The 27,500-nt window shown below is 36.7% G+C and overlaps 1 protein-coding gene across 1 annotated transcript in view; it reads left to right on the plus strand.

Annotated features, from left to right (window-relative positions):
- Positions 1–27,500, plus strand: part of LOC136852342 (transcription factor RFX4-like) — a 96,925-nt gene that overhangs the window by 16,760 nt on the left and 52,665 nt on the right. Inside the window, 4 exon segments of the mRNA XM_067126917.1 lie at positions 606–707; positions 1,217–1,836; positions 16,129–16,251; positions 16,253–16,269. Of these exon segments, the coding sequence (XP_066983018.1) occupies positions 606–707; positions 1,217–1,836; positions 16,129–16,251; positions 16,253–16,269 (862 nt within the window).

The raw sequence follows: 27,500 nt of genomic DNA on the forward strand, positions 1-27,500 counted from the left end.
ATGATTAATTATGTAAAAGAAGTCGACGCTGACCTGTTGACATCTGTTGCGGCGCTCGTGGCAGCTATAAGGTGGAAAAGTTTTTAACGAAGAACCTTACCTTTGATTCTGCGGTTAAAGGGGAAATGTGGAGGTGGCTGTTGTCTTGATTCCCCTGAAGCCAGCCGCTGTTAATGAATACAGCTTATTTACGTGTGTGTGCTTGTGTATGTTTTTTTGTGTGTTCCGGTACGTCTGTGTCCACAGGGATTCGCATCTAAATTTATAAGCCCTTCTCAATTTACTGAAGTCACCAAGTTTGTTTTTTTAAAATTACCATTTCTTTCTTTCAAGGTAAAATCAAGCAGCAGTATTTAATGTCAGTGATGTTATCAGCACCAGTGTTTTAGAAGTTCTTTTGTATGACATATAAAATAAGGCATAATCAGCCGTTTTATCCTCTGGCTGCAATTTCAGTCCATGATTGTGTTATGTGAACATACTGTTGGCAAGCATGCCTGTCTTGTTTTTAACTATATAGGAAGCTCATTCCATTTGAAATTATATTCAAAGATTAAGACATCACATAAAATGTGCCACGACATCAGATGTTACACTTCTTGCAGAATTATGGCTGAGAGGCACTACCGTGGCACCCTCCGGCGGTGTGACGACACAGGAAGTGGAGGATTTCCGTTCCTACGCCCACTTCAAAACAATTAGCACAGGTGAGTCCTTCAAGAAAGTGGAGCGTAAGTCATTTCAGCTTCGTCTGAAGCTTACGTGCGTTTCTTTAGGTTTATTGCACTGTGGGTTTCATTCATAATGAAACAGGAAGTTTCAGTTCTTGTTCAATTTCTGTACCCCCCTTCCTAGTCCACATTGAAACAAGGTTCAGAAGCTATTCGAGAATAATATAAACTCTGTTGGGTTTTTTCGGTTTGACCTAATTCTGCCCTTTAAAATTCTTTAAGTAAAATTTTTAAAAAATCATCTTTAGAGCATTACTTAGATGCAGAGGAAGATATCGAGGAAATACGACCGTTGAGAGTAACTGCTCCTCTTTATTTGGGCTTGCTACAGACAGAACAAAAAACTATCCCTTGGGGAACGTGATTTAGCTTCATGTTTTTGAGACGTGTGACATTAATTAGTGTGTTAGTAACTACCGATTTTTTTATGAGATGGCAAAAGACCACTGACTCCTTTGTATACTAAAACGATGTCCGTCTTCCAGAGAGGGGTTGCAACACCACGACGGCCATGATAGAAAGAGAGGAGTCGGTCAGCGGAGGTGCCGGCGAGCAGGGCGAAGGAAGGAACTTGGGAGTGGAAGAGAGGCGAATCGAGAGGATAGGAGATAATCCAGGAGGAAGGGAAGCGAGCGCAGGGGAAGGAAGGAGGGAAGAAGTCGTCGTTGGTAGGGTAACAGAAGGAGAAGGAGCGAGAGGCACAGCTCTGCCTAATAACAACAATGGGCCCATTGTTGTTTCACCCGGGAGGGAGGCGAGGATCAGCGAGGCTTGCAACGGAACCACCCACAGTCATACAGAGTCGGGAGCAGGAAGGCTGGCAGGAGGTAACGTTGAAGGAGGAGGAGGAGGAGGCGGTGGCGGAGGGAGTAACGGAGGAGGCGGAATAAAAGGGCGAGGAGCTAGTATTGGAGGAGGAGGAGGAGGAGGCGTGGGAGGGAGAACTCTAAGGCCACACTCGACACCTGCCACCCTGATGTGGCTGGAGGAGAATTACGAAATGGCAGAGGGCGTCTGCATCCCCAGGAATACACTCTACCTCCACTACGTCGACTTCTGCGAGAAGAAGGGCCTCCAGCCCGTCAATGCAGCCAGTTTCGGAAAGGTGGGTGACGTCAAATACCTCTCTTGAGAAACACAAGTAGGTAAAGCATCCTAGTAATTGATTTCGTATCCACAGCTCTTCCGGAAAACAATTAGATTTTATATTTGACTTTAACTGAGTAATACTGCTGCTAACTACTGTTGTTGCTTCTTCAAATGCTGATATTATAATGATATCAGGTACGTAATTCGCTCACCATCAGCACACAGTAAGCCTTCTTGACAGCCAGTTCACACTAGAATTCATGTTTTCTTTACAAAAAAAAAATTCCAAAACAGGTTAGTCATACGGTAGGCGCCTATGCAGTTGTAGAAAGTCATATGATACTTATTGGCTCTGAATGTCTCCAGCCACGCTTGTGTTGACCTTCATTCCAAATAACACCCGTCTTTTGAGAGGCAGGTCCTTCGTTTCCGGCCAAAGTTTCCCTTCACACTGGACTTACCACACTGTAGATAAGTGCACTACCAAATGAAAAATCTAACTCAGTAACTCCTATTCAAAACAAGCATCTAGGTACTCAAATTACCCATCAGATATAGATAAAAAATATAAACATAACACAAAGCTTTGTGTGACTGCATGCTTGAACGATCTTCTCAGGGTTATGTAGCCTCTATCTCCTTTTCTGACATTTTGTCTCAGGGAATACGTAACACAAGGGCATTAGTTTTTGTCTCGTATTTCACAGACGTATGCGCGTACAATGCACGTGCAAGGAGATAGATCCCCAAGAACCGTATGTGCCGACGATTTTGCAATATGCTGTTGTTCGTATTTCTCGCGTCTTTGACAAAGTTTATTACAAATTAAAACTGTCACTTTTTTTTTTTATTTATTTATTTATTTTTTTTTTTTTGTACAAACGGCTCCACCCTCTAAGGATTTAAGGGTCATGAGGCATTTGCGACATGAACTGGGCTGGAAAATTTGTTAGTTTCCTTAGGTTGTTCACCTCCAACATTCTGCTCCCAATCATTTTTAAAGTAATATTTGAAAATGAGTAAGTTTTCTGACACTTTTCCACGCATATTCAGAATTCTTCTAAAAGATCATATGATCTAAAAAAAAATTAGAATATAATTTCAGAAGAAATGAAATTATTTTCAATTGCATTTAATCCTAGGTACTAATTTGATATGCACGCATTAGTTGTCATTTACGCAAGCAATTTATTGAATATACTTTTCAAATTGAGTTGATCTCTGTAGACTGTTATAAATGCGATGGCAATATCATTTCGTTTCTTGCATGAAAGATATATAAATATTGACGAGCCTTCCAATAGCCCTATATGCCCATTCTAGGAACAATGCGTTGCCATTTGGGGCTACTATTGAGCCTGTGTCACGCTGATCACTCTTCTTGCGTAGATATTAAAATCCTGAAATATGAAGTCATTCCAGAACTGTTAATATCAACATTGCACTGATTCTCTCTCTCTCTCTCTCTCTCTCTCTCTCTCTCTCTCTCTCTCTCTCTCTCTCTCTCTCTCTCTCTCAAACTTTCGCGCTGTTTAGGTATTATTGTCGTTGTCTCTTCACAAAAACCCCGGTTAGTATCGTTATTGCACCTTCCGCGATGCACTGTCAGCCTTTTACTTTGCTGCCATTCCATTGTGGTGTCCAACCTCTCTAACTTTTGTTTCTTAGTACAACTGTGGGCTTTTCTCCCAGCTCCACCTTCAAGATCCTTGTATTTCATTTCCTTTATTTTCTGGAATTTTTTTTTTATTTTGCTGTCCAGCCGATCCAACTCCCTTTTTTCATTGTCTTAAACCTGAATGTGCTCCAGTGGTTGGCTTTAAAGCCGAATTTTCATGATTCATTCATTTTAGTGCAGGCGATTGCGAACTGCAATAAGATACACTCTAAGAACAGAGGAGAGAGAGAGAGAGAGAGAGAGCGAAACTCAAACTTACCTGGGGTTAAGGACCTAAGGACAAAGCCCAGGTCTTCACGGGAGGGAGGGAGGTCTTGTGGCAACAGCGCCATGAACAGACACTTCTCTGCCGATGACCGGACGAAGTTAAGAAGCTCGGGGGAAGGACGCTCTCAAACCAGGCAGCACTATACGCTTGGCCGCTTCAGCGAGTCCCATGTCCTTCTCTGTATCTCTCCACAAGCGCCAAAAGAAGTTCTTCCTTGCGGATTGTGACTTGCAGTTAATAGAAACTAACATCTAATAAATGCACATGATAACAGATGAAATTCTGATTGATAGTAGGAATATTCACTCTCGTCACTGAAACGCTTTCTTTGGATCTCGGACGAGAGTTGAAAATGGTCATCTGTGAATTCGCACTTGAAGATTGGACTCTTCCTTGAAGGCACCGAAGAGGTCAGCCAATCAGTCGCGTGGGGAAATGAAACACTTTTGCGAAACCGTACTTGTTGGGAAAGCGACATCTTGGAGTATATCGTAGTTTCCGTTCAGACCCAAACTTTCTATTTTGACGATAAATTCTCCACTTTCGAACGCACACTTGATCGCTGAACTTGAACGTCATCAGGGCGAACTCTTAACTGAGGGTTAACCCAACGTGTGAAGCGAAACACGATTGGTCAAGTGAACTGTTGCATGTCTTCCATCATATCTGATTCTGAAGTGTGCTTTTTCTGCCGATTTTGAATACTGCGTTGAACACAGTTATAACATTATATATTTGCTTTGCGAAATACTGCTCTTTGATAAGGAATAGTTACAGAAATTCTTCATCCTATACACTCCTCAGCAACATAATGTCAGTTCAAACTTTATTTGCTACAAAAAACAGTAATTTACATTGCCAGTTTTCATTTTTTTTTTTCCTTTTACTGAAGAGGATGAAATAAGGTTAGTAAAATTGTGCTCTGAAATATCCCAGGACGACAGGAAGCAAAAGTGGGTAATGGGGGAGTGTGGACACCGCGACAAATTTATATTGGTGCACTTGAAAGAAAAATATCAGTATCCCTTCGCACACACACACATATATTATATATATATATATATATATATATATATATATATATATATATATATATATATATATATATATATATATATATATATATATATATATGTATACGTATATAACGGAATGAGAATTTTCTATCCTTTGGTGTCTTTTATCGCTATTCTTTATGATAAAGACTGTTTTAGTTATTTGTTACATCAATGCGGTAAATATATAACATTTGCTGTCGGTGACAGCGCGCATTTAGAGGATTGCTTCTTTGAGAAACGGTTTATTGACCTCGTTTTAACGAAGTATCTTGTTACGTCATCCTAAGAAAAGTCATGAGACGTCCTGTTGTCAGCTTTGACATCAATTAAGACTGAATATGACAACAAGACATTCTCGGCGTCTGTCTGTCGAGATTTTCCTCTGTTTCCTTGTCTTGTTTTACATTTAAAATAATTCCATTCTGAGAATGTTGAAGAAAATCGCAAAGTTGCTGTTCGCGATGTCGTTACAATTCTGGTTACTTGACAGTCTTGTATCCCTTTTGTGCCTTCCTTATTATCCGCAGAACTGGAGTATATAAGGTTTTCGGTATTTATGGTCAGGAAATCTAATCAAAGTGAAGTTTCTAACGACTACAAAATTTTTTAGATTACATTAACTGTTCATGTAACTCCAAATTTTGATAAAGTGTTTAAACTTTTTCATAATAATAATAATAATAATTTTAATAATAATAATAATAATAATAATAATAATGTGAGGGTTACAAAGCAAAATAGCAGGACGACATTGGAAAAACTAGTAGTAGTTTGAAAGAAATAAAAGTGCTTTAACCTTTTTCCATAGGTTGTATCTCTCTCCATTAAAGTATTCATATTAATAGTTATATATATTATATATATATATATATATATATATATATATATATATATATATATATATATATATATAATATGTGTGTGTGTGTGTATTTGTGCGTAAATTTGAATGTACATAATATGTTTCTATCTGTATGTATATATATATATATATGTATATTTTGTATGTGTATATATATATATATTTATATATATATATATATGTGTGTGTGTATATATATATTATATATGTATATATATATATATATATATATATATATATATATATATATATATATATATATATATATATATTATATACATATATATTATATATATATCTTTATATGTATAGATGTATGTATGTTTGTATGTATATGAGTAAATATATATATTATGTATATATGTATATGTGTGTGTATGTGTAGCTGTAATGACTATAAAGCCTTCTTAACTCCTCGAGAGTTCTTCACATTTTTTTGTATGCTTATCACTGCAAGTCCTTAGATCCAAATTCAAGAATATGAAGCAATTCTGATGTCCGTAGTAGGACTCGGACACGCATCCAGAGTATCAGAACGCGGTTACGTTACCAACCTGACCGCAAGAAAAAAAAATCTATTGCCCCTCATACATAAATACGCCTGTCGAGTTCAGATACGTTTATTACAGCTGAAAACGTCCTACCCACACCATTGTAGCAAAGAGCCTTTGTTTTTGGGCTGAAATGTATGTATATAAAATCTACATGGACACTTTTTACCAAATACTTTATATTCTTGAGCATATGAATCTAAGGCTTTGTATTAATGACAACCCGTCCAAGGAAAGTGCAAAGAGTTCAAGAAGCTAAGAGGTCTTTAGGGTTATTACAACTACGTAAGTATCTGGAAAAAGTCATCAGTATATTCTGTGTACCTATCTATATCTATATATATATATATCTATCTATCTATATATATCTATCTATCTATCTATCTATATATATATATATATATATATATATATATATATATATATATATATATATAAAAGTGTTTGTATGTGTTAGACTTTTTGCTTAATTTTGAGTGTTTACATGAGTCACGATTGCATGCATATATATATATATATATATATATATATATATATATATATATATATATATATATATATATATATGATATATATGCATGTGTGTGTGATATATATATATATATATATATATATATATATATATATATATATATATATATATATATATATATATATATATATATATATTATACACAGATATATATGTATGTATTTTGCTTGCGTGGTTGAGTGTATATGTGTGTGTTTGTGTATGGCTGTGCATGTGTGCTATTAAGTTTTAGTTCATGTGTGCACGAGACACGATTGTACATAGAAAATTTACGCATATAATACTTAATAAAGAGAAGCATTATAGAATGTTTTGATGAAGCTTGTATCATTACCTAGGCTTCAACAGACATATGTAATGACAGGAGCATCAGCCGAACTCTTTACTTGCAGAAGGGGAAGCTTCTAGTTTATAAAGCCACCGTTTGGAAAGAACTTGAATTTGTTCGCGACGTCCCTCTGGACATAAGGTCGAAATTAGCTTTTCCAACGAGGGTGTAAAAGTTGAGCAAACGCTCTCTCTCTCTCTCTCTCTCTCTCTCTCTCTCTCTCTCTCTCTCTGTATATTGAAAGCTTAATTAACTTTATTTTTATTCACTTCAACAATAATGCAATATTCGTTAAAGTCCCTTTTTGTTCGTTCTTTTTCATTAACTTTCCGTTATTTGCCGATTGATAGAGTGCGGTTCGATATCAAGGGATGAACTCATTAGCTGATACTCGCCAGGAGCCGGCGTCAAAGAAGCTTCCAAATGAGACGCGATCATTCGGGGACTCAAACCTGCTCAGTTGCTGAATGGGTATGCAAGTCTGTCAATTGTGAGCGATAAACTGTGTATGCACGTGAATATTTTAAACGTACAAAAGACAGACACACAACGAAATATGATACACGCGGTGGTGATATGCACACACACTCAACACCAGTTATGTGTATGTATATATATATATATATATATATATATATATATATATATATATATATATATATATATATATATATATAGATAGATAGATAGATAGATAGATAGATACAATTAATTCGTGTGGAGTGGCATAGCCGTTATATGCAACACGTGTGCTGATGGACAGTTAAGAGTTGCTCTTCTTGTACATATTTATTTCCCGACGTTTCGTAATTCTCATATATAATTACATCTTCAAGGGCTATAAAATGGATAAAAACAACACTTAATTAGCATAAAACTCAAACCGAAAGAAAAAATTTTCTACACTTAAAGTTATATATACATTTTAATATATCTTGGTTTTTTAAATGTATAATTTTAAGTGTAAAAAAAATAAAAAATTTCAGTTTGAGTTTTATGCTAATTATGTGTTGTTTTTATCCATTCTAGAGCCCTAGAAGGTATAATTATATATGAGAATTACGAAACGTCGGGAAATAAATATGTTCAAGAAGAGCTATTCTTAACTGTCCATCAGCATACGTGTTGTATATACAATTATATATACTGTATATAATTGTATATACAATTGTATATATTTATATATATAAATATATACATATATAGATATATTTACATATATATACATATCCATACGTATAGATATATACTATGTATATAATATATATAAATATATATATATATATATATATATATATATATATATATATATATATATACATAATTTATATATATATACTGTATATATAGCCTATATATATGAATGAATGAATTTTATCACATCACGATGTATTAGAAACAAGAGACTCAATATTAATGCGTTTATTACAGAATATTACAAAAAAATTGTTTAGTGCTGAAATTTGATGCATTTATGAGCCCTGCTGCTGTTGCACGTGCTGACAGTATTTGAAAACATGAAGTTGACAATTCTTAGTGAAATGATTAACAGAAAATTGATACATGCTGTAGAATAACAAAACTGGTTTATGCTCTAGAAAGGAAATTAATTCACTTAAGGAAATAAACTTAAATTGTGAAATTCCGTGTATCACAATAACACACCAGGTATTATAATTAGTGTTCTAAAGAGCACGACTGTGATCAACAAAGCATTTCACACGATGGAACATTTCATACACCCTTGCGAAGGACGAGATTTGCAAGATGAGAGAGCACATTTCCATGACTGTTTACTACAGGGTTCGACAAGGTGACCAACATTGTCATAACGTGCATCTGGAGTAACCCGAGATGACCGTCTTGGCTGGCCTATTCCCACACGTGGTTCTGCCTGCTGAAGGTATGTTCTTGCAGTGTAGCACCTGAATGACAACAGTGGAAGACTGCTTTCATCAGCACCATGCAGGAGCCAGCAGTTTTGGCCACCACCACTTTAATCTAATGGACATACGATGACAGTTTTATGTTCTGGTCCATCCTATCAGTGCCACCCATGTGCCTGTTGTAATCCCCAGTGGGAACGTTGACTTACGCTAATTTTCTTTCTCCTTTGCTGACCATCGAAATTACACTTTCCAGGGGATAAATAGAAATATTTTATACCACCGAAACTGTTGCATTATCCTTCCCGTGTATCAACAAGATCTTGTGAATACTATCCACAACATCCATATCTCTCGAGGAACCTTCATTCCTTTCGTCGAGTTTATAGGACAAGTGTTCGGAACTCTGTTGTCCCTTATTGTTCCTGTTGTGCCATAGTTCATCTCTCGTAGGTAAACTTGCGTAGTAGTTGTCCAAGTAAAATCTCACTGGTATATCTTTGATATGTCTTGGTAGTTTTTCAAAATCATCAAATAGTCCCCATTTTTCCAAACATTTCTTCATAATGACTACTCAAACCGAAGGCTGTCCCTTGGTATTCAACAAAGATTGCTAGATATCCAAGTGGAGAACTTAAGAACCAAGCTTTGAATCCAAATCTCACAGGTTTATTCCGAATGCACTGTTTGCATCCATGCCTACCAAAATATTCTATCATGGCTTTGTCAAGTGATAAATGTTTGATCCATAGGGTGCTGCTCCTCTGCATAATTGACATTAATTTGCCATTTTATCATCATCTTCACCTAAGATTCTCCCATTATGAAAGACTATTTCAGCAGAAGCTGTTGACTGGAATTTAAATTGTCAGCTCCAAAGACCCACCCCACCCTCTTCTTCAGCCGGTTCCCGTAAGTATGAGGGGCAAAGGTAGAGCCGTCAGTGCACCTCATGCGGTGCAATGTAGGCATTACTTAAGGGTCTTTGCAACGTCCCTTCGGCCCCTAGCTGCAACTGCTTTCATTCCTTTTACTGTACCTCCATTCATATTCTTTCTTCCATCTTACTGTCCACCCTCTCCCAACAATCGATTCATAGTGCAACTGCGAGGTTTTCCTCCTGTTACACCTTTCAAATTTTTACTGTCAATTTCCGTTTCAGCCGTGAATGGCCTTCGTTGCCCCAGTGCTTGGCATATATGCCTGAAGTCTATAAATCTAATCTTCTTCAGCCGAGTCTTCGTCAGAATCCTCTCTGACCTCGGGAGGAGTAATAGAAGTTGCAACAGGATCCCTTTCCTCATCTAAAGTGTAAAGTATTTCTTTAGACTCAGACTTCTGAAAAAAAAAAACCTTAGAATTTACACTAGTACGAGTAAGAAAACGAAAAACGAGAGGAAAAGGAAAAGAAAAGAGAGAGAGAGAGAGAGAGAGAGAGAGAGAGAGAGAGAGAGAGAGAGAGAGAGAGAGAGAATTTTTGTTCTAAGTCATATGTGCTGAAAATACACTGGTATTATAGGGCAATAGAAAATATTTGCACATAGATGAACTTTTTAGAAATCCTAAAAACAAAATAACTTATCTGATAGCAATAGGGAACTGAAACAACTAAGACGTTGTTAGCTGCAAAGTAACTTCACCAGCTACTAGGTATGCATCCAAGGACCACAAAATAGCGAACAGGCACTTTATTGTACCGAAGAAACGACAAAGTTGATTGAGGGAGGTACATACTCTAAGATTTTTCCGGTCCGTTCCATATTTTGGCTTCATGTCTGCCTGATCCACTATATATAGTAGGTATAATGAAGTAAAGCCTGCAATATTTATGCTTCAACTTCCATCTCCATTTCGAGTATATGAATTGATTAATGGTTTTCAGTGACGATATGGATGAATATAAAGATGTTTTATGAACTTGTGAAAATATAAAAACATTCTGTATGCATTTGGTATTTTGTCAGAAATACGGATATGTCAAAGAAATACTCCTGTTCATATTAGTGATTAGATAAAAAAAGAACCCAAGAATATGCAGAACAATAAGAAAAACAAGAGATTGGGATGTAATATGTCCTAGCAATTGCACTATTATATATAGTAGGTCAGGCATTAATGGAAGAGCCTCGTTAAGGGGCAGTCATCCTCCAAAGATTCTCTATATGTTTATGTGTCTCAGACCAACTTCGCGCGCGCGCGCGTGTGTGTGTGTGTGTGTGAGCGCGCGCATGTGGAATTTTATTCTTCCATCATAACAACTTTTAATAGACGTCAGTTCAGAGATTGGAAATACCCCAGAAGTTAAAGGGATTACAAACAAGACGTGGGTTTGCGGTTGTGAGTGTGATTGAGTGGCTGAATACCTTGATTTTTTGTCGAAATTTGTACTGGTTGTAGCATTGCAATATTGTAAGCCACCTGCAATAAATTAGAATATTTAAATATTTGCAATATTACAAATAACTGCGTTTCAACAAGCAGACCTGAATTCTTTAATGGTTTCAGCATGTTGACTTAAATTTTTGATGGAGTTGTATCCAGTTTTAGTGAGTATTAGAATCCCTTCCAGAAACATTCAGTTCTTAAATATATCAATTCACGTTTTACGCTTGGATAACAACTCTGTATGGAGAGCGCCGTCGGCAGCATTTTCACGACCCAGATTTTTACGGTATAGAGTTCCCTGGAATTACCAGCATGATGTAGGCGGTTAGAGGTTGCTAATTTAAGGTACGGATTCAGGTACCTGGGATACAAAAATAAGGTTTTTTTTTTTTTTTTGCTTGTCTAGAGTATTGGTTGGGGAGTTTTACTCTTTCCCTCGCCCCTTCCTGGGAAAGAGAAATTATATTTTTAGTCTCAGTTCTGGTCATTTTCTTGGTAGAGGCTCTCGGGTCCCCTCAGCTGATGTTTTTTTTTTTTATCATCAGTAAATGACGTAGATTCCAATAAATGTAAGAGCATATTAACGAAGTGGTTTGTCGACTCATCGACATGTAAGGATATATGCTAGATAGTTCAGCTCCACGATATAGCATGACGCTTAGGAACTTGATCTGTAAAAAAAAAAAAAAAAGAAAAGTGTTAAGTATAGTTTTGACCAAGGCTTTTTGCGCACTCTTCTGTGATACCATCGTCGGGCGCTTCGGATAACGTCACGTCCTCACTCGTCCGTCATTCTTAATATGCAGTGGAATGAGAGGAAAGACCCGACGCCCTTCGTGATTATGGCTATCGGCAGATGAGATGAGGCGCCGCTCTTATAATTCTACTCTCGTTTTCTCTCTCTCTCTCTCTCTCGAGGAAGGGAGTCCAGTTTTGATCTCCATGCATCATCACTTGACGGGCAATCGGTGTCAAGGCAAGGAGTCCGTGACCTCTTAATGCCATATTTGTTGAGGATAATGTTCGTTTTTGAATGAGATTGCAATTGGGAAGGCAGGATCACACTCACTTTTTAGACTCAATTCTCATGAGGAAATCGGTGATATGCGCTGCTCCTTAGAATAAATAAACTGCTGAATTTTTCTTGCTATATTTAAATTTCGTGATTTTTATTGTTACGATAATAGTAATGATGAAGATGATAATAATCATTTACTTAATATATCTACTCAAAATATTTATTTTATTCTTTCCAGGTACATTAAACTCGGATGTTTGTGGACCCTCCAAAGCAAAAACATGGTGGTGAGTCCAAGCGTGTTTTGTTGTATTTGTATTAAAACCAAGAGTACAGGCGATATTTGTGTAATATTTTCAGGTTTGGAAATTCTTTTCAGATTTTTACTTTCAGTTTTATTTTGGAGTATATTGCACGTCTGTTTGTTAAGTTTTTTGTATACCCATGCACAGTAGATACCAGTATTAGTGACACTTGATAGTTATTCTCTTATTAATCGTAAATGCGTTGATTCCTTGATGTCTCTTATGGAACCTAGCTGGAAGTACAGTGATAGAATCTTAAATGTAGTCTATACATTGAATCTGTTCTTTTGGCGTCAGCAGTACGGATTAAAATAAAATAATGCTCTAGGTAAAGTCCACTTTTATTAACTTTGTCCTTGTATCAAGTTTTGATGTTATTAATGAGAATATCTCAACTCAACTAAAAGCGAAATTTACAAATTTACCACTTTGGTATAGGAAAAAATTATCTTTTTGGTGAGTCTTAGTTTTCGGCGTGTGTTGCACCAACAACAGATTGAGTTTTATTTTGTATTGTGGGTTTCATTATAACAACATTGATCAATAAATCTTTCCAATTTGGGTCATTGGATGTCATAAATTTAAGAAATCTGAATGTTTTTCCTCTTACGTTTATTTTGTCTCAATTAAAAGAATTCACGAGCATTAATAAGACAACTTCCTTGTTGGCTTCATTTATGTAAATTCTTTGCAGATGATATAACATTGAAAAATTAATTGAACAACTGTTTACCTACGTGAGGCGACTTTTGTATGGGGGCTACCGTCGGGGATGATCAACAGACATTATGCTATCTCAGTGCCGTCTCAGCATTGTGCGAAAGTTTCTTACAATTATCTTTTGCTTTGACAAACCATGGAAAGCAGGCAAAGATTGCTCTTCAATGTTTGCTGCCTTCATAGCTGTCAGGAGTCGTTCACAGACTGATTTTCCTGCTGGACTTCACCGAACCCACTTCTTCAGACTCGTAGTTCCTCGTTGGAAGGATCGGTAGTGTTCTCGGCTAGCACTCTGCTGGGCCGGCGTTTGATTCTCCGGCCGGCCAATGAAGAATTAGAGGAATTTATTTTGTGTAGAAATTCATTTCTCGGTATAATGTGGTTCGGGTTGTAAGTAGCTGTATTGGTCTCGTTTTGCTAGGTAACCAATTGGTTCTTAACCATATGGTTTAAGTTTAATCCTTGAGCCATTTATTCCTAGGAGAGCAAGATTAATCAGCTAAGTGGTCTCGTTAAACTAAAAATATTAAATTTTTTCTTCAGAATGTAATCGTTTTTCACGTACATTTTAGTTACGGAAAATGTCTGTCGATTTCACTCTAACAAAGATATCTCTTTGGCAGCCTGCATTCTTGCAAGCCCTCATGGATTAGTCTCTCTAGATTTTCCCCAACCATGAAGTCTGTTCTCGGCTGTGCGTCCTTCCTGTCGCTTATATTCACAAAGCAAGGATTGTTAAAAAAAAAACAAAGATTTATTTCATCAACTCTTGAAGAGTTTAAGAATTTTGCCTATAGACTAGTCCCTTTGTTTTTTTTTTTTTATTCTTTTTGGTTTTTTCTCTCGTCTCTGAAAATTATCTGTTCTTATCCCCCCGCCCCCCTTGTGATTACTTTTACGAGTTGACAAAAGGCCTCTGGGTCTGTCAATCTCCTTTGTGATTACAAGAAGAGATTAGTGAAGACAACATATACTGGTGATCAATGACTCACTCATTATTATAATTTCCTCTCAGACATTAAATGAATCCTTTGCAAGCTAAAGGTTCCTTTGCGTCTTCATTCTACAAGCTGAATTATCGCGTATCTGACCCATAACTATTTTAGCTGACGTTCATCTTCCTCCTCTTTCTATGTTTCTGATCTTTCACTTCCTTCTCGCTTTTTTTTAAGAATTCATTTCAGTCTCGTCCCAGCTGTCACAGCGGGTAGTGATAATTCAGTTATTCCTACATCTTTGCCTTTTCAGCCTTGTTTCAAAGTGAATCTGGTCAGCTCAAACTGTAGTAAGAAAGTTTTATTGCCGTTCATTTCAGAATTGAAATGTGAAAGGTAATTGTTCATTTACAAGTTATACACTGAGGTATTCAGTTCTTTTGAAATACTCAGCAGTCCATGTCAACTATAGTATTCTGTGGATAGAAAAATAGGTTTCGATTTATTCCGAAAAAAATCAGTTCTCTAAGCAACGATTCTATCTGGACATGAGACTTATGTTTCTTTCCTAATTTACCTTAATGATGATAGAAGAAGAAGCACTTCTTTGTTGCTTCATTTAAGAATTAAATCAGTCTAGATATATTGGTCTCCCGTGGTTGCACTTCCATTCAGGCTACGTTTAGACTGACGGCGAGTTGCTTCCCACGACTGCCTCCATAAATACGATGGCATCTCTTACTCTCCGGATACCCAGAGGAAACTTTAGGCCTAATGCTCGGGTATCTGGGGTATTGCCAAAGGCGAAAGTCTGGCTTTGTTAATCCTAATGCTTCCCCTGTTGATCAGATTATTAATTGCAAAGGAGTCTGTGGACGCCTCAAGAGAAAAATCGTCAAAGATCATTTTCAACTGGTAAGAAATTAGTTTACAAATTCAACAGGATGCTACAAGCTGATAAGAATACCGTATTCAAATAAAAGATGAGAACGATTATAATTTGAGGCCAGAGTAGGCATTAACGGAAGCTTTGCAGTTTTGATGGCAGTGTACCACTGGAACCAGACAACTGAATAACGACAATTTGTGAGTTCCAATATTAGTGACGGAAGCTGTTATTTTGATTAACATTTTCTAAGAGTAAGGAGCTTTTGCGATTACTTGTGCAACGTCAGTGCAAAACCACAGAAGCAGGATCAAGTTTATTTATGAAGCTAGATCATACTGAGATAATGAATTCGGTGATTTTGGTGGAGATACTGTAATGTAAAATAATCTGAACGCTTGAAATTTAGGTAGTCATGATTGGCCAAATCCAGCACTGTTGGTCCAAAAAAGGATTGATTAATTGATGCAGGGATCGCAGGGGAAGAAAGAGAGTTCCTTATTCTGAAAAGTAGCACCTTTTGTTTGTTGCTGATAGTTGTAATGGATAATTTCTTTATTGTTCACTTTCTTATGCTTTGTCTCTGAATATTATTTTATTTCAATAACAATGACTTTGTCAGCTGCATTGCACGCTTATTATCCCTTGCTATTTTTCCTGACATTTTGTATCTATTATGAAAAGGGTCCATTTTCACAGGCGACATTTCATTTTTAGCATCAAATCGCGTCAGTCAAAAGAGACAGCTTGACTATTTATATGTTAAACAAGAATAGAAGCTGGGTAGAATTTGAAGCAGTTTAACAGAATTCGGTACTGATAAAATTTAATCAGTTTAATGTAAGTGCAGTATCATCATTATTAGCAGTGTTATAACTTTCCTGTCCCCAAAACAGATCATTCGGCAGCAGTTTCCAGGCCTGACGACCCGGCGCCTGGGAACGCGCGGCCAAAGTCGTTACCACTACTACGGCATTGCTATACGCGAAGGTTCCATTTATTACGAGATCCACTACAGCTAAAAAAGGCAACTCAAGGTAAGTTTAGATGTGGCAGTTTTGACTTCTTTATTATTCTAAGACGTTCGAGTTTTTTTCATTCATTTTTGCTGTTCCTTTCTTCATCGCACATCTAACGGAAAGACTTACTGTCAACGCTCCGTCCTTCCGGAGATGAATTAATTGTGAAAACTCAGGCATCGTCTCCAAGGGAGTATTTTTAAAGTTGAACAAAAACAGTGATCATTCTCTTAATTCAGTCCCTACGCGTACGCGCCAGAAAACACATCCGACGGGAAACTTTGTAAAATCTCGGTAAAGAAAATACAAGCAGGCGAGAAGCAACCTCGAGCTCTCGCATCCCGTTACTATGGTGACCGAATAGTCTTCCGCCCCTCGACGCCTGTAGGCGGAGCGCTCACAAGCTGTCGGCTAATAGGAAGACAGCATCTTAAAGAGACCCCGCCCACTCTCTCACTCTTGAGAGAGACCTCATGATGTTGCTTCCGTCCACCAGAGTCGGACCTGCAACCCTGGGAGGAGGAGGTGCGATGGATCTTATATATATATATATTATATGTGTGTATATATATATATATATATATATATATATATATATATATATATATATATATATATATAGATATTTATATACTTTATATACAGACTGACACGCAATACAATCACTTATGTGTGTGTGTAACATATTAAGTATAATATAATGCATGAATGGAATTTGTAGAGCTTATATGGTTTTTTAACACATTTGCATGTTTGTGTACAATTACGTATGAATTTATACGCGCACGAATCTACAAGAATTCTAGCATAGTTATCATCAGGAAACATTCTGCCATTCCGCTAGCGTTAAGAATTAGTATTTTTTATTACAAAAAGTTTGATTTTAATATATATATATACACATATATATATATATATATATATATATATATATTATATATATATATATATATATATATATATATATAAATATCCACACATATGACCACACACATATATAATGTATATATGTATGCATGTATATATTAATACATGTTTGTGTGTATGTGTATATGTATTAGCTTATATGACCACTTTAATTTTTCGATTTACTCAAACATATAGGATCTGTTTATTTGTAGTCACTAGTTTTTTGAAAAGGTGTGAGGAGATTGAGAAGTTAAAGAGGTCATGATGACTATACTGTATATAATATATACATATACACATTTTATATATGTATATATAAATATGTGTATATATACATAAATATGTATATAAATTATATACTTATACATATATATATGCATATATATACATGTATATATGTACATATATAGGCTACACATACTTATACAAATGGCAGTTCTTCCTTTAAATGAGTAGGTTATAGAGAAATATCAATATAACTTGATATTTATTAAGATTAGCCTACTTGTAATCTGACTTATACAGGATCCATCACAATTTTGTTTCCTGATTAATTTCGCTGTAAGACGATATAGAATATCATACTGATGATAATCCAAAAATAGTAAAATATATTAGGTTATTTCCTAAAATAGTCACGGGGCAAAACTTTTTATCCCACAAAATTGCCTCTCAGTTACTTTGTCACGAACTGACTCGCCCTTTTTTCGGGCTATGCATGTGTATAAGGGTCTATTTGCAGATGCCCGAATTTATTTCTTATTTGCTTCTTATTTCCCCTGTTTTCGGTTCCTTTTAATTGCGCTCTCGCCTATTCCTTGAAAGCCTTCTTTGTAAGTAACTAGCCCTTCAAGGCTTCTCCCCTATGAATTAATGAAATTTGTTGATAATAATTGTTATAATATTTGATTAATGGAAGATGCTGAAGCGTAAGGAAGTCTTCTGAATTATTTTTGCAAGCAAACAGAGTCACCAAAGAAGAATGTTATGGCGCACTTTTGCGACCCTCATGGTCTTCTATATTTGTTCTTGAATAATAATCGCCTTTTTTCACTCCGAAATTTTCTTTTATTAGGGTACAATTTTTTTTTATTTCAAGTAAATCCACGCAGCCAAAAAAGGACGTTAATACAAGGGAGTAGTGAGATGATAACTTCTCAAGTCTCGTCCTACCGCCAAAAATGACGGCAGTGTCACAAGATTTATCTATCTATAAAGACAGAACGTTCCCGAAGCGCGGGCAGAGTAACTGCTTTCATCGTGCGTCTCTTCGTTCTACAAGGGTGAATGACGAGTTAATTATCTGTAGACTATCTCCGTTGCGTAAAGTAAAACTACTGTGAACAGACATCGTGTGTTATTTAGCTGGGTAAATCATAGGCGTACGAGCCAGGGAGGCTGGGGGGCTGCATCCCCCCCCAAAGATTTGGGCAGACAAATTTTTCGGGCGGGGTAGCCAATTGAGCAAGGCTATTCAACTGGCAGATCGTGAGCTAAGTCCAGTTCATGAGTGTGATTTCTTCCTTTACTTCACACACACACAAACACACACACACACACACACACACACACACACACATATATATATATATATATATATATATATATATATATTTATATATATAAATATATGAATGTATATATATATATATATATATATATATATATATATATATACACATATAAATATCTATATCTATATATATGTGTATATATATATATATATATATATATATATATATATATATATATATATATATATATATATATATATATATATAGATATATATATATATCTGTATATATATATATATATATATATATATATATATATATATATATATATGTGTATGTATATTTATATATATATATATATATATATATATATATATATATATATATAAGCTTGGATTTACAGGCAAATTTGGGGCAGAGAGAGTTCAGGCCCCTGAGATGAAAAAGGGTCCCGTGCGCCTATGGCTGGGTTATAGGTGAGAAAGCATTTAAGCCTCAACAACAGTGCGAAACCAGGATTGCTCCAGAATAATTATTGTTTTCCTTTTACCTCTTGAAGTCCTCCCGCCGCATTTTCCATATTTCTACTTATCCACTGTTCCATGAACCAGTATAGTTTTTGTTCAACATAACTATTAACAAGCATCCTCATATCAGAGTCTTATATAAACAAGTGTCATTTGTTGTCAAGTATTCCGCGCATATACATACGTATGTATTGATACACATGATGTAAATAAGTATCTGTGTATACATATACACATATATACAGTATATATGTATATATACATATATATAGAATTATATATATATATATATATATATATATATATATATATATATATATATATATATATGAATTCTTGCACTTATACTCCCGTGGCTCTTTTATATATTTATAAAATTATGCCAGAAGTATAATTTATTATGGATTTCACCATTCTTTAGGAATAACTTACACCCAAGAAGAATAATAGTTGATGAGTGCATAGGCCCGGCCAGGATTCGAACCTGGGTCTTTAGTTCAGATACAATGATAAATAAATAGTCAATTTTCACCACTTGGCTATGCTATGTGTCCCGATTAGGGTTCGAACTTGACCCTTTGGATTAGATAAAACGGTAAACAGTCGAATTTGATCACTCACCTAGTTCCTTGTTGGTGGGTACCGTTCTCGGCTAGCACTCTGCTGGGCTCCCGTTCGATTCTCCAACCGGCCAATGAAGAATTAGAGGAATTTATTTCTGGTGATAGAAATTCATTTCTCGTTTCAATGTGGTTCGGATTCCACAATAAGCTGTAGGTCCCGTTGCTAGGTAACCAACTGGTTCTTAGCCATGTAAAATAAATCTAATCCTTCGGGCCAGCCCTCTCTAGGAGAGCTGTTAATCAACTCAGTGGTCTGGTCAAACTAAGGTATACTTAAAGAGTATGTATATGTGTATATATATATATATATATATATATATATATATATATATATATATATATATATATATATATATATATATATATATATATATATATATATGTATACATATATATATTTTATATAATCCCCTCATACATGGTAGGTTAATTGTTAACCTCTACTGGAACTAGTATGTATGGAATTTAATCCCACCATGGAAAGAAAGAGTTTAATATTGACTATTCTTAATGTGTACATTGCTTAGGTAAGTGTATCAGATAATGTAGAGGTTGATGTTTATATATATATATATACATATACATGTATATATATATATATATATATATATATATATATATATATATATATATATATATATATATGTACACATACATATATGTGTGTTTGTGTATATGTAGTTGTGATAGTGTGACCAAGTGGTCCATCAGGATTTGTGAGATATATCTGGAAGAGGAAAAAGTCCAAGAGAAGAGAACAGAGGAATAATTTTTCGAATGTATGAAATTATTGACAGCGGTGCGGTGGCAGTAAAAATGACGGGATCATAGAATTACTTAGCTTCCTGCATGGAGTGGGTGTGCGGAAAAATTTTGATTGAGAAAGTAAGACTGATAACAGGACTGACAACGAATTTTATTAGAATGAGGCACATAACTGTATAATCTAGAGCAAACGCACTGGAGGCAATGCTAAAATAATATAATTTCTTTTTAAACATGCTTTTATTGAAATGCACTACCGTATATAAAAAGTAAAAAAATTATTTTTTGAGAGACAGACACACCAGGATTTTCTTACAATGAATCCTGTCTACAAAAATAAAAGTGAGCGCTGCAAACATGGAAGGAAATGCTACAAGAAATAAAAAGTATATATTTCTTTTCTTACAGCATTTCTTTCCATGTCTGACGCCCTTGCTTTTATTTTTGTAGACATGATTAATTGTAAGAAAATCCTGGTGTGTCTCAAAAAATAATTTTTTACTTTTTAGTGCGTTTTAATAAAAGTGTTTAAAAAGAAATTATATTTTTTTAGCATTGTTTCCAGAGCGTCTGCTCTATAGATTATACAGTTATGTGCCTCATTATAATAAAATCTATTTTTACACAAGGAAGAAGGTTTATGAGTTGCTTGTTAGGAAGGACTTTTGCGAGAAGTTTCAAGTAGAGGGGAAAATGCTTTACGTGGCCTTCATCTCATGAATTAGAAAAATCTTGTGACAGAATCGACAGAGTTATATGAGGGCTGCTGGGCTTGTATGGAAGCGAAGCCTGTGCTGGAAAATGTGGCTGTATGAGTGACTGGTTTGGTGTGAAAGGGAGCCTGAGAAAAGAGTGCTATGTCTTCATGGCTCTTCGATATTGTTATGGAAGGAACGATGTAAAAAGTTGGAGAATGGAGAGTAAATTTAGTGCAAATTGAGCTGTGGAAAAATAAGTTGCAAGTGGACTGAGGAATGGTTGATAGACGCACATGACTCAGTAATGACAAGAGGCAATGAAGAGACACTTCAGAGACAAGTAAAAGTCTCTAAGTGTTTGCAAGAGGAGAAAACTGAGAGTCAATGTGAGCAAAGGCAAAATTACGAGGGTAAATGGCAGCCAGGCAGATGGAGCAAGGAAAGTTGAAATGGACAGTACAAGAATAGAAGAGGCTGATTTGTATAGGTATTTGGAAGCAAGTACAATGAAAAACAGCAGGCTGTGTGATGATATGAGCCTATTAAGAGGCAGAACAGAAAAGCTAGTACACAGTGTTCAAAAGATTGAGAATAGGCTTGGAGTGTCTGAGCCAACTTTCCATTACGAAGTGAAGTGTGGATGTTGAACGTAAATTAAAGAAAAAGTATTGAAGATGTCGGGATGAACTTTTCCTGCTGCATCTCTGGTATACGCAGAATAGAAGGAACAAGAAACGTGGACATACACAGAAGTGGTAAAAGGTTAGCATTGGTAACAGGATGAACAAGGTGTTTTGAAACGGCTTTATCTCGAAGGGAAGAATGGAGGACGATGGGTTGATGAAAAGTTTTGGTAATTTGGTGATGTTAGGGGGGAGGAGGAGAGGAAGACTAAGGGCCCCATAGACGATACGACCGGTGGATCAGGTTCCGTTCTAACTCCGGTATCCGCGGTGCCCATAGACTTTCGGATTCACTTCAGTTTGCCGAAACCTGTTAGAGTGAGGACGTGTCAGCTCCTCTCAGTGTTGAAGCTATAGACTGCGTTCTTGCAGCAGAAATTGGAAAACCCCGGCGAAAAAAGGAGAGCCTGGATTAAACTATGGTTGAAGAAGAGAAATGAATTATCTCACGATTGTTTATTAATGAATTGAAACTTTACCCTGGTGACTGGTTGTATATATATACACAGCATCCTGCATAGTCTAGTGGTATATGGTCTATATGCACTAGGTCTATGATCCGTTAAAGCAGAATAGGCCCTTAAACCTACGTTTCTGTAGCCAAGTAAGAGTAAAATTTTCGACTTTTTTGTACACAAAATTTTTTATTTATACAAGGAAAATTGAAATATTATTGAAAATATCATCATAAACTTTGATTTTATGTACGGAAAATAACAATGTAATTTAAACAATAATACTAATACATACACACACAAACACACGTACGTTTAGGGGCCTATTCTGCTTTAACGGATAACTTGAATAATTGCTTTACATGTCTCTGGGGTTATATGCCCCAAGGAACGAACAGTGGAGCCGAAGCGAAGTGTGGGCAGGACCCTCTCGTACAGTGATATTGGCTGTCTCGTACAAGTGTACTTTTTATTTTTAGAAGAGGGGAGACCATATATAATAACTCCATGTCGGTCTGCTCGTCCATTCTCGGGTAGTTAAACCAGTCACCAGGGTAAAGTTTCAATTCATTAATAAACAATCGTGAGATAATTCATTTCTCTTCTTCAACCACAGTTTAACCCAGGTTCTCCTTTTTCGCTGGGGTTTTCCAATTTCTGCTGCAAGAGCGCAGTCAATAGCGTCATCACTGAGCGGAGCTGACACGTCTTCACTCCACCAGGTTTCGGCAAACTGAAGTGAATCCGAACGTCTATGAGCACCGCAGATACCGGAGTTAGAACGGAACCTGATCCGCCGGTCGTAAGTTAAGCATATCTTAGTTTAACCAGACCAATGAGCTGATTAACGGCTCTCCTAGGGCTGGCCCGAAGGATTAGACTTATTTTACGTGGCTAAGAACCAATTGGTTACCTAGCAACGGGACCTACAGTTTATTGTGGAATCCGTCTATGGGGCCTTAGAAAGCGCTGGATAGACATTATGAAAATTGGTCTTGGAGAGGAAGGGCCTTGATAAAAAAAAAAAAAAAAAGAATAGCATGCGCAGGATAGAGGGAAATGGAGATGTTGTGTGTAGGGGCGTTCGGTGCATTGCTGATGTTTCTTCCAGGTAGGTAATGAAGTGGCTCATGTTCAGGAAATTTTTTGCCCTGGGGTTCATCCACGATTGAGCGATTAAAGTATGGATGTGGCAGTGACCTCTATCGTTTTTTGTAGAGCTCCTCCTGCTAGAGGAAATGGTTTATTGAGGGATGTATAGTCATAAGAATGTGGTGAGCTCTTGTTCTTAGAGCTATCAATGCTCGTAGAGTTAAGAAAACCACGATGCTCTGACGCGCTGTTCCACTTCGCCTTCATTTTTCTCTCTTACTTTTCAGCGCTGTATTTTGTGTATCTTTTTATGGAATTATTTATCAACTTGACATCCGAATTTTATTCAGTTATTTATCAACTTAATTAACATCCGAATTTTATTCTAATTGTTAGTTCTTCATTGGAGGGATGGGTAGAGCTCTCGGCTAGCACGCTGTTGCCCAGCGTTCGACTCTCCGACCGGCCAATGAAGAATTAGAGGAATTTATTTCTGGTGATAGACATTCATTTCCCGTCATAATGTGGTTCGGATTCCACAATAAGCCGTAGGTCCCGTTGCTAGGTAACCAGTTGGTTTTTAGCCACGTAAAATACATCTAATCCTTCGGGCCAGCCTAGGAGAGCTGTTAATCAGCTCAGTGGTCTGGTTAAACTAAGGTATACTCAACTTACTTATTCTAATTGTTTTTCTCCCCTCTTTCTTTATATAATTTTCATATTTGGGCATCACGCTGAGACAAATGAATGGCCTATTTGCTTGGCTTCAGAATAATGATAATAAAGAGAATGATGATTATCATGAACATCCTCATCCTCAAATCTGTCATTATAACTAATGTGCACAAATTCAGACGGAACAAGCCAAAAAGGCCGAGAACTTGCCCAGAATGCCTCCACCGAAGGTAATTTCCACCTGGGGCATTTGTGATGCTAAGAATGCTGGGAGTCGTTGCGTTATCTTCCTAGACACCCTTTCTTCGTGTAATCCTTTCATATAGTCTTCACCGTCATATCAGTTATGGAAAACCTACTCAAGATTAATGATGTTTTTCAGCGTGTTCAGAAGAGATGTTTTAGCACAGTTGTTTTGCTCTACCATACTCTTTGTGGAGATCGCCCAGTATATCACCTCACCGCTCGGTGGCTTGTCCTTCTTATTCATCTCCAGACTGTCATCCTGAAGACCTTTAACAACTTCAAAGGCAGAGGATCGAACCTAGAGCGATGGTAAGGTCATGATGAAGGAACGAAAGCTAAAACGTGCCACCCGTGTCCCTGTTGTGCATCCTGTGTGAGAAAAATCAAAACTGTTCTCCTGTCCAATAAAATACCAATGAATAGACTGTTTTCAGATTAGTTTTTCAGCACTTGAGTCGGGAGATTGTAGAACTTTGATATTCTTCAGTAATTATTATTATTATTATTATTATTATTATTATTATTATTATTATTATTATTATTATTATTAATGTGGTCTTCTATGAAAATGGAATCATTTAAAAAAACCATGAATTTCCCAAGGAAATGTCCACGGAATAAAATACGATAACGTAAAGTAAATTAGAAAAGAGAAAGTTTAAGATTTTAAAAATCAAAATTAGTTGCAGATTTTTAATACAAAGGCTGATAGGACAGACGTACAAATGCAATTCTCTTGCCCTGGCCTGGTGGAAGTAAAAGAAAGGAAGGACAACAAACAGAGAAAGGATAGAATCACCTCTTCCAAGACGGACAACCAAGGAATTAAGGGAACACGGAAGCAAGGAGAGAAATCCAGAGCTTGTTGGAGGGGAGGAAGTCGAACAGTCTTTGAAAGGTTAAGGTGAAAGGAATAAAGTTGGGAAATGGTGACCTGGTAGGCATAACACAGCAGGAAAGTAAAAGTAACTTTTTTTGTGCTGGGGGTGAAGAGGAATTCTAAAGGTAAGAGTGAGGTGGAGCCGTGCATTTCAAGTAACCGATGTTAAAATGATTTGTTTCTTTCGTTAGCTGTTCTCTGATCGAAGGTTCCATGCGCCAACTTTTCTTCATTGTGAAACGTAGGATATTTTATTAGTTTCATGAAATCGATGCCACGAATGTACAGCCCTTTTTATAGACCAGGGAGAGCGCATGATCCACAAATGACGTGGTTGCAATGAAAAGTTCAGCGATAGCCGTGACTTCGCACTGAGGGCACCTTTCGCCGATTATCAAGAGTTTTCGTTTTTAAGAACAAATGTGTTCAGTCTTTCCGAGAGATTCTGAGAAACGTCTACTCCGCGCGATGGTGAAAATACCATAATATTCCGTAATAAATTAAAGGGATTTTTCCGTCCCACTCTCATCCCCATTCATCTCTCTCTCTCTCTAGGAAATGAGGAAATTCAAGACCAGTTAAGAAAATCCTTACTTTGCCTTGTTATCACAGCGGCTTCATTTCATTTCGAAACAATTCCTGTAATATGGCGGCTCCCATACCTCAGTGCCACCAGCCGACAGCGCCCTCACAACCTCGAATTTTGTTGGAGAGGTTGAAAGGTTTTGCTTAATGAAAATGATACCCAGTGATAATGAACTGTGTGAAAAAGAAGACATGTATCAACGAGGCACAACGGTAATGATTTTTATGGGGACACAGGATGTAAAGACAGTACCGACGCTCAAAATCCGAACTTCAGTGTAAAGGGTCGCACCCGAATTAAGAGCTGAACTAAGAGCAACGGAAAAACGTTAAAAACCGAAGAGATTTTCAAAAGTTGAAAACATCAGTTGATGGAGAAGTAATGCAGAGAACTGAATGAAAGGTGAGAGAGAGAGAGAGAGAGAATCGCATTGGGAGATGTGTGAGTGGGAACAAAATAGCGCTTTGGTAGCGTTACCTGGGAAAAATCAGGCTGCGCCTCGGCGATCAGCGTCAGAAGAAGAGATCTTGGGCAGAGCAAAATGAAAAAGAAGAAGAAGAAGAGAGAGAGAGAGAGCGGATACGGTGAAAGCCACATTCATTCTTACCGCTTGTCTTATACTTTGATCTTGACAACATAAATGAGGGCGTTCCCTCTCTCCTTGTGTATTGGTATAGACGTTTTGTTCAACAAACCAGAACCACCCTCACTATCGCTCATACTCACAGTGTATAATATGTACAGGCGTTGTATATACACATCTGTGTGTGTGAAACTTTATAATCACAAGTGCTTCTGTTGCAATGATATGAATAAAGCATATCAATTTTTCGAGATGTCTACAATAAGCTGTAGGTCCCGTTGCTGGGTAACCAGTTGGTTCTTAGCCACGTAAAATAAATCTAATCCTTCGGGCCAGCCCTCTCTAGGAGAGCTGTTAATCAGCTCAGTGGTCTGGTTAAACCAAGATATACTTAACTTTTTTTTTTTTTTTGAAAAAGATTGCAGTACAACCAGATCTAAAAAAAGATATATAATATCTAGAAAAATATGATGGCGTTAGCCAGTCCTTACATTTCATCCCGTTTGTTATCCATTCAAGTAACTCAGGTAGCTCTTAACAAATAAAAAACTTTAATAACAATCATTGTTATGACAGTCTAATAGGGTGAAATACTACTGGGCAGTGATATGTATCATTGTCTAAGTTTTACTGACTAATATCCCTGATGCATTTCGTCTTTTTTTTCCTGGTTGCTGAGTATCATATTTGTTATTTTCTTCTCTGTTTCCTTGCATTCTCTTTATGGTTATTCTGTTCTGTGGAAGGGTGTTTTTCGAGTTGATGGCCCTCAGTCCACCAGGATGATTGTTTGAGTAATGATAAAGACTGGTATAGTAATAACTTAGTGATGTGTTCATTAATGGTATTCATCAGCAGTCAAAATCTCTCTCTCTCTCTCTCTCTCTCTCTCTCTCTCTCTCTCTCTCTCTCTCTGCCTGTCACTGTGAAGTAATGAGCCTGCTCAACTCACAAAGCAGTGTTCGACTAACGGAACGGACAAGGTGGGCCGGTATGGGCCCGTTCCCTAAAA

Source organism: Macrobrachium rosenbergii, chromosome 3 (genome assembly GCF_040412425.1).
Source record: "Macrobrachium rosenbergii isolate ZJJX-2024 chromosome 3, ASM4041242v1, whole genome shotgun sequence".
Lineage (NCBI taxonomy): Eukaryota > Metazoa > Arthropoda > Malacostraca > Decapoda > Palaemonidae > Macrobrachium > Macrobrachium rosenbergii.